Source organism: Orycteropus afer, unplaced genomic scaffold, assembly GCF_000298275.1.
Source record: "Orycteropus afer afer isolate SDZICR_OR568_19922 unplaced genomic scaffold, OryAfe1.0 scaffold00694, whole genome shotgun sequence".
In the NCBI taxonomy this organism is placed as follows: domain Eukaryota; kingdom Metazoa; phylum Chordata; class Mammalia; order Tubulidentata; family Orycteropodidae; genus Orycteropus; species Orycteropus afer.
Window position 1 is genome coordinate 868,095 of NW_006922281.1, and position 9,272 is coordinate 877,366.

The following is a 9,272-nucleotide window of genomic DNA, read 5'->3' on the forward strand; positions in this document are numbered from 1 at the left end:
CTCTGGATGGGGAGAGACCCATCATTGCATCTGGATGGCTGCTTGCAAGCTTTTAAGATCCCAGTTGCTACTTGCCAAAGTAGGATGTGGAACAATGTTTTTGTGTAATATGTTGTGCCAATTGAGCTTGACATCCCCTGCGACCATGGTCCTGAGTCCACAGGTCCAACTACTCGCTCCCTTCGGGTAGCTGGCTGTGGCCAGGAAGTGACTACAACCTTGTCCCTTGTCAGCTCTACTATATACTTGGAAATTCTTATAGAACATACAAATACTCTTGTAGAAACATTGTCTGCCAACCCTATACATGGTCATCCTTTGCTCACTTCTTAAAAAAAATACTGTGTTTTCAGTTGAAGGTTTATACAGCAGTTTAGATTCCTGTTCAATAATTTCTACACACATTGTTCAGTGACATTGTTTACATTCTTCACAATGTGTGAAAATTCTCAATATTTCTGAGCTAGTTGTTTCATATCCATTAATTTAGACTCTTTGTCCCCTTACATTCTTATCTTTGCTTTAAAGTAATTGTTGACCATTCGGTCTCATATAGATGATTTTTAATTAAGAAGCACAGTACTCATGGGTGATATTCTTTATTTTGTGAACCAGTGTGGTATTTATCTAAAAGGTGACCTCAGAGGCTAGTTTTGGTTCAAGGCTTAAAGATTATCTCAGGGCAGTAGTCTCAGGGAGTCCTCCAGTTTCAACCAGAATAGTAAGTCTGATTTTTTGTTGTTTTACTTTTAAGGAATTTGAGGTTCTGTTGCATGTTTTTTCTCTTGTTTTATCTAGGTCTGTCTTTTGGGATCCTGATCAGAATGGTCAGTAGTGGTAGCTGGGCATCATCTAGTTCTCTTTGCCCATGTTTTGATTGGATTGTTTGTGTTTCTGTTGTTACATTGTAAAAGTGTTTATGTATTTTGCTTATTAGACCCTTATCAGGTATATGGCATAGTGCCTAAGGCATTTGACTGCTAACCAGAAGGCTGGTGGTTCAAACCCATCAGCCACTCCTTGGAAGTGGCAATCAACTTCTGTAGAGATACCTCCTCAGAAACCCAAGGAGGAGTTGCTGTGAGTCAGGATTGACTTGATGGCAATGAGTTTGGTTTTGGTCAGGTATATGGTTCCTAAAGATTTTCTCCCAATCTCTAGTTTGTCTCTTCATTTTGTTGATAAAAGTCTCCTTCAGTCTTTTAAGTAGGTGTGCCTGGACTTTTGGATATTTAGTATGACAGAGACAAAGGTAGGAGCCAGGGTTAACTCCACAATTTATAGTTTCAACAGCTGGAAGGCTTGAACATCATTGACTTAGAAGGAGAGTTGGTAGTAGGAGTAATTTTGATTGGGGATCTCAGAATTTTTTTTTTTTTTTTTGACCATGTCAAGGATCTGAGATGTTGTAGAGAACAAATGTATGGAAGCATTAATGGGCAGTTGGACACACAGGTTTGGAGCTCTGGAAGGGATTCAGGGTGGAGATGTCTCAAAAAAAGTGGTGGACTGGATGGATCTGGAGGTCACGTCTAGTAGTGGGAATCCTGGTCGTGGTGGTAATGCTAATAGTAAGATAGGAAGGGGAAGGTGAGGACCAAGGACTAGGTTTCTTATTGGGGTCATTGAAGAGGTTCATGGCTGTGGGAAGATTGTGGGAGAGAGAAGGTTTTAGCAGGTGACTTATAAATGGAATTGTGCCTCCCAAAAATATATGTTGGAGTCCTGACCCTTGTGCCTGTGGATGTAATGTTCTTTGGGCATAGGGTTTTCTTAATGAGATCTCATCAGGGTGGGTCCTAAACCTGCTGAGTTATAAGGAGCAGCACAGACAGAATAGCACAATGAGGGGAAAATAGTTGCCACGTAGAGATTGCCAAGAAACCAGGGAACACTGGGGTTAGAGAGACTGAGACAGGAATTTTCCCCTGGAACTCACAGAGAGAGAACTTCCTCTTGAGCTGGTGCCCTAATTCAGATTTCAGGCATCTTGAAATGTGAGAAAATAAATTTCTGTTCATTAAAGTCACTTCTTGTGGTATTTCTGTCACAGCAGCACTAGCTAAGACAGTGGTCAAGACTTCGAAGAGAAGGGTGGATATGAGATGCCTGTGGAGACTAAGGGGTAATACAGGCAAGAGGACAGGAGTTCTCAGCTGTAACATAGCACTTTGTAGACGCCATAAGATTTTGTTGTGACCATTGGTGGGGTCTAGGGTGTTTTAGTCGGGCTGGTAGATTAGCTCCAGGGCACAGGTGGTCTCTCATGAATTGGGACCTGGCTTTGAATGTGGTTAGGTGGAGAGAGGAAGGCTGTACCTGGTGTGGGGATAGCAAGTGCAACATAAGTGGGGGAGGCTACAGGGGTTCTGGTTGACTAAGGTTAAAGACAGGAACGAAACAGATAGGAAGGCCTTTGTAACAGGTGAGGGGCTGCCTCTGGCAGTGAAAGTCATTGGAGGTCTGGGGTAGATATGGATCCTGTGTGATTATGCCAAGCACTCCTACGTGGCATATGCACTGTGACATGTGGAAAAGTCAGGAGGTGCCTGTATTGTGAGACAGGGATGGGGAAAAGGCTGTGTGGGAAAGGGTGGGATAGAGTGAGTGCTGTGCTTCTGGAGAGCAGTGTGGGTTGATGATCCCAGTGTCCTGTGTTGGGGACCTTAGGTGAAGGGTAGCCCTACATTTGGTTGTGTCTGTAAAGCACAATCTCAGGTGCTCCAGGCAGATGCCAAGAAGGTGTGCACTTGGCCCTGATGAAGGCCCAGAGCTTAGATTTCATCTGCCTACCCACCTGCCTCTTGGTGCTGTCGGCTGACACAGGGATCAGTGGGACCCTGATGGGAGAGTGGGGGTCACTGGCATCAAGGCCCAGTATCTCCTCTCAGGTGGGAATTAGGGAGGAGGGTGAGTAGGGGATGGATGTGGGGAGAATGAACTTGGGGTCCTAGGAGAGACACTAATCATGGAATTAACTGTTGTCCCCATAATGATAGCGCTGTGTCACCTTTGAGGATGTGGCCATCTACTTCTCCCAGGAGGAGTGGGCGCTCCTTGATGAAGCTCAGAAGCTGCTGTACAGTGATGTGATGCTGGAGAACTTTGCAATCATAGCATCATTGGGTAAGGCACTGAAACCCCTTCCATTGTCCCTAGCTGCTTGTTTTTTTCCCAGAGGTAGTTGTCCTTCTATATCCAGACCATGCCCTCTGCTACCTCCTCTACTTTCCTGGTACATGTGCTGCAGGGACCAATGCTGAGCTGTGTGCATAGCCCTGAGCAGTGCACTCCTCGAGCAGTCCTACCACCTGTCACCCATGAGTGTGCAGGGAAGAATCCCCAATAGATCCCACCTTGGTTATCCTCTCCCTGCCTGGGTGATATATTCATACCCATACCACTTCTGCCCCAGGTTCCACCCTTCCTCTAGTTGGCTCTTCCTCCCCTAATGGTGCCAGGAATTGCAGACACTGTGATGGTCACTACTGATGTGATTCTAGGGCTGTTCTTATAAAAACACCTTCGTGGTATTTTTTTGGGGGGAATATCAGTTGTGGTCTGTTTGCTGACCTGCTCTGGGCCAGTGTTGGCTATTCGCCTGTCCTGTCTTTCCCTTGGGACTTGTTTCATGCAGATCCCATGTAGCTGCAGAACGAGGATTATGGCAGTGTCTCTTTTGCCTACGTGGTGAACATGCAAGATGGTCTCAGAGGAGGCCTGTCCTGCTGAATAGGGCCGTGTGTTCAGATCACACCAGAAACTGTCCCGTGTCCACCACTGTTTTGGTGTAAATGTGTGGGCAAACCTCTTTTTATCTTGTCTTCCCGATACATGACCCTTTACTGCCTTGTCTTGTCATTTCAATTGTGACTTGTGGCCCCTGCCTCCCTCACCTTCATGGCCTGTACCTGTCACCTGTTCCCCTCCATTCTTCTTCTGCAACGTACTGCAACAACAACTGAAACATAATGTGTCAGGAAGTTTGCTCATATATTTCAATAGTCCAACAACAGCTCCTTGAGGGCAGTGGGATTTTCCTGGGGTGAGACACAACCAGCCTTCTGCACACCAACCACATGTCACCAGCAGACAATGTCCTCCTGAAGGCCGATGGCGCAGAAGTAAGATGGAGATTCTACCTCTCCTCCTTGTGCTGTACCCCTTAATTCTGTCCTTCATCTGACGAGGCCTCTCCTGTTGTGTAGTGGTTAGAAGACCAGTACTTCAAGGAGCCCCTTCCTGAACATGCCTCCAGCCCCTCATCCTCAGAACAATCTCACAGAGTCATTTCTTAGCATGACTGATGCGCCTTTGTAATGGGACCTCCCCTCCCACTGATGTCAACATACATTTATCAGTCTTTCTCTGATTTCAGGACATTGGCATGAAGAGGAAGAGAAGGAGGCATCTTCTGAACAGAGTGTTTCTGTAGAAGGGTTGTCACAGGTCAGGATTCCACAGATCGATCCATCCACCCAGAAGACTCACCCCTGGGAGATGTGTGTCCCTGTCTTTAAAGACATTGTGGCTGAGGTTGGAAAGGACCATCTGGACCTGTCGTTCCCTTTCCAGCACCAACTGACTCCCAACAGTGAGAAAGCAGAGAGCAGCACCAAGTGTGGTGAAACTTTTCTCAGTGGAAAAAGTCATTACAAGAGGGGAGAATATGGGAAAGCTTTGAACCACGAACACACACTCTTTCACCATCAGAGCATCTTCACTGGAGAAGGGCTTTGTGAGGGTAGCAATTATGGGAAACCCTTCAGCTGCAACTACACACGTATTCAGCGTCAGCGAATGCGCAATGGGGGAAGGGTGTATCAATGTGGTGAATGTGGGAAAACCTTTACCCACCACTCCTCTGTGAGTCGACACCAGCGAATTCATACTGGAGAAAGGCCGTATGTATGTAGTGAATGTGGGAAAACCTTCACTCACCACTCTTCCCTTAGTAGACACCAGAGGATTCACACTGGTGGAAAGACTTATGAATGCAGCGAATGTGGGAAATCCTTCATCCGAAGCTGCAGCCTCATCCAACACCAGAGACTTCACACAGGAGCAAAGCCCTATGAGTGTGGGGTATGTAGGAAAACATTTAGTGAAAACTCCACTCTCATTCAACACCGCAGAGTTCACACTGGAGAAAGACCTTATGAGTGCAGCGAATGTGGCAAATTCTTTAGCCGTAGTTCTACTCTAAGTCAGCACCGTAGATCTCATACTGGAGACAGGCCTTATAAGTGCAGTGAGTGTGAAAAATCTTTTCGCCAAAGATCTGGGCTCATTCAACACCAGAGGAGTCACATAGGCTCAAAACCTTATGTGTGTGACGAATGTGGGAAACCCTTCAGTCAGAGCTCTGGCCTCATTCAACACCGGAGAGTCCACACAGGAGAAAAGCCTTATGAGTGTGGCAAATGTGGAAAATTCTTCAGACAAAGTTCTGCCCTCCGTCAGCACCAGACAGTTCACACTGGAGAAAGGCCTTATGAGTGTGGTGAATGTGGGAAATGCTTTAGCCACAACTCTGGACTTAATAAACATTGGAGAACTCACACTGGAGTAAACCTGTATATATGTGGCGAGTGTGGGAAATCCTTTAGCCATATCTCCATCCTTACTCAACATGAGAAAGTTCACAAGAACCACACTACTAGTGTGAATATGGGGAATCCTTTTGCTTCATCCTCATTTAATACTGGAGAATATACATTGGGAAAAGGCCTTGTGAATGCAGCGAATGTGGGAAATCCATTAGCCAAAACTCCACCCTTATTCAACACCAGGGAGTTCACAGGAGCAAGGCCATATGAGTATGGTGGAGGTGGGAAATCCTTTAGCCAAAATTCCAGCCTCATTCAATACTGAAGCTTCCATAGCAGAGAGGCCTTGTGAGAGCAGTGAATGTGAAAGCTTTCAGCCCAAGGTCTGACATTGTTCCACATAAAAGTCCACCAACAGGAAAGGCCTTGTACATGCAGGAGACATGCTTGCTGTGCAGATTAACAGCCCTAGAGAGACTTTACAAGGGATCCGTCTGCCTGAAGTTTTACCTCGTGCTTTGAAACCTCCAGAGTGGTGAGAGAGTCCTTGAGTTCTGGGCACGTGTGAGGCTTTCATAAGCTGCATTGGACATGATATGCTTCAGGACCCTCCCAGAGTTATATTGCTGCCAGCTGCTATGACAGAAGTCATCTCAGCATTGGATTCAATGACTGCAATATGCCCAAGCAAGGCTTGTGGCTGTGCTCTCTCCCATTCCCTGGAGGAAACTATGGGCAGTCTGAGACTTTACAGGGTTTCATTCCCTTCTCTAAGGGGTTTCGTACAGCACATATTAGACATGGTTTTGGCAAAGGAGCACTCAGTCTGGGTTCTGCTAGCAGCAGACATAGAAAGTTTATGTTCTTCAAGACATTGTTGGTCTTGTGTGACACTCATGATTTTTTTTTTCTCCCCAGCCTGTAAGTCACCAGTTAGTAAAGATGTTCCTCATATTCCTTTGGGCTGTGCAACAGGAAAGGCCTTATTTAATCCCACATTGATCTTTGGGTGTGAGGCATTGATGGTTCAATGTTAAAATTCCTGGCTTCCATGCAGGAGACCCAAGTTTGATCCTGGCTAACGCATCACATGTGCAGCCACCATCTCTCTGTCAGCTTATTGTACTGTGGTGGCTTGCATGTTGGCTATGATACTGGACAGTTTGCAGCCAAGTTTGTAGACTAAGTCAGATTAGGAAGAAAGTCCTGGTGATCTGCTACTGAAAACCAACCAATGAAGACGCTGTGGATCATAGTGGTCTGATTGCATCCAATCGTGTACGGACATGACTGGGCAGTGTTTTCTTCCGTTGTATATGGGGTACATTAGTTGGAGCAAGTTCAATGACAACTAACAGCAACAACCCTGGAGTTTTCATTCACTCTGTGGAGTCACTTGAAAACAGATTTTGGCTCTTACTGTGAAAGGTGAACAGCTTTTATGGGCCCCACAACTTCTCTTACTCAGCGGAGACTGTAATGTCAGACCAGCACTGCCTGTGGGTGTGGCCTAATATGCATTACTGACTAAGATCTAGAGAAGAATGCAGGGGATTTTTGGCCCTAATTTGTGTCCTAGATGTCTGAATTTTATTTTGTTTTGTTTTGAGACTGGAGGTCATCCTGAGTGTAGGAGAGTTGTAACTCCAGTGTTTCTGGAAACAGCAAGGATTTGTTCCCTTTTCTCCAGGGGATGTTTGTCCTCCTTGTTGAAGGGAAGCATTTCTCTAGGTTCTACAAAAGAGCTTGTTCTCTGAAGCCTAGAATTTGGGGTCTGGGGTATGTGTGTTTCCAGTTTTAAGATTTACAGGGGCCAAGTGGGAACCATAATTGATAGAGAAAAACTAATTGTGGGTAATAGGGAGCTGTGGAGACTGCAGTAAACTCCAGACAGTGTGCTTCTGAACACATACCTACAGGTGTTCCAGTGGCTGGCTGAGCAGGATCTCCAAGGACAGACATTCTTGGAACTCCAGACCCACATGCATCCTGTGGCTGTGGCCATTGCTAGAGAAAACAACTTCAAGATTTTGGAGATTCCTGTGTCATCTCTTTGGGTATTGACTCTGAGTCCATTATGGTGCAGGCAGAAAGATTAAGATGGAGAGAAATCAGACCCTGCAGTCAGGGATCTGGTTCTGTGAGCCAGCCAGGATGCCTGTTGTCTTAATGGAAATGGTCTTCATTGCTCGCCCATATTTCAGCCCATGGAGGCACACCTACCCTTTGCCTGGCATGAGGAAAGAGATGGGACAGCCAACATGTGGTTGCCAAACCTCCTAGCTTTCTGTGAATTGTGGGCCAGTCCAATATATATTATGAAACATTTTTTAAATGATTTACATTGATTGTCACGGTGGCGCAGGGCCAGGCAGTGTTTTAGTCTGTTGTACATAGGGGTTGCTATGAGTTGGAACCATTTTGACAACACCTAACAACAACAACATATCCATAGACAGAATACCACTCAGGAATACAAATGAACTATTCATATAAGTAACAGTGATGAATTTCAAAATTATCACGCAACGTGAAGAATACCAGAGGGAGGGAAAGGAGAGTACACACTGTGATTGCTTTAATGCGAGTTTAGAAAATGCACACTAATTTTTTGTCAAAGAATGGAAATCCTATTTGCCTGGACTAAGGGTCGAGGAGGGCAGGGAGAGATTTTAAAATGGTAGAAGGTAAATACAGGGGCAACGGATGTTTTCATGATCAGAATTATGTCATGATTATGTTATGATTATGGCTTCATGGGTGTATATTTGCCAAAACTTACCAAATTGCATCCTTTAAATATTTATAGCTCACTGCATGTGACTGCATCATTGTATATAGAATGAGAGACAAGAAGAGAGAAGCAGCAGAGAGAGGAGGTTTGAATTCTCCTAAAAGAGATGTAACACAGGCCCAACAGCAGAGTTGGTGGTGATGGCAGAAACCTGCTGCTACTAACTCAGCTGAGAGAGGTGAGCAAAGCTGCGCTACTGTCTGTGAGCCAGGTCAGGTAGCAGTGGAGAAACTGATGGCAGGGAGGCTGAAGGCAGAGAAGCCTGTCTTGAGGGGGGCCCAAGGAGGTCTGTGTGGCCAAGCAGGTTGTGTATGGCAAGGGGAAGGGCCTGTTTGCTTATATAGCCCAGAGAAGAAGAAGTGAACTGTCCTCTGAAGAAGGAGATGTGCTTTCCCCTTAGGGGAAGCCTGCCAGACTGCCTAGATGCTTCTGGATCCTGATCCTGAGTTATACCCTGTTCCTTATTAAATCCTGTAACTGGAAGTATAGCCTGTGAATTCTGTGTGGCCACTGCAATGAATTATTGAACCCATCAGAGAAGTAGAGGGTGCCGTGGGGAGGATGGCTGGTGTCAGAGTTCATGAAAAGGTTGGAGAGTGGAGGCATGTCTGATCTCCACCTCAAAGGGATCAGCTTTGGGCTGATCTTGATCCCCATCATTCCCCTGAAGTTAGGTTCTGATGTTCGTACTACTTGAGTTAAATGCTGCTACTATACTAATGGTTTCAACTTTGAGATGACACAGAAAAGAATGTTTCAAGTGAAGGGAGAATGACCTAGGAATGCTTGGAGCTGGGAAGGCACTTGTGGATCTCAAAGAACTGAAGGAAGTTCAATATGGAGTGGAGCATGAGGTGGAGAGACTGGCTAGAAATGAAGCAAGGAAAAGAGGTAGTATCTTCTGGCAAGTACTGGATTTTACATCAACA

The 9,272-nt window shown here is 45.7% G+C and overlaps 1 protein-coding gene across 1 annotated transcript in view; it reads left to right on the forward strand.

Moving 5' to 3' along the window:
* The window catches only part of LOC103211111 (zinc finger protein 551-like), a 9,658-nt gene extending 3,839 nt beyond the window's left edge, over positions 1 to 5,819 (forward strand). The window contains exons 2-4 of the mRNA XM_007957033.2: positions 3,000 to 3,126; positions 4,379 to 5,648; positions 5,720 to 5,819. Of these exons, the coding sequence (XP_007955224.2) occupies positions 3,000 to 3,126; positions 4,379 to 5,648; positions 5,720 to 5,819 (1,497 nt within the window). The remainder of the gene's footprint in view (positions 1 to 2,999; positions 3,127 to 4,378; positions 5,649 to 5,719) is intronic.
* Positions 5,820 to 9,272: the final 3,453 nt, after the last annotated feature.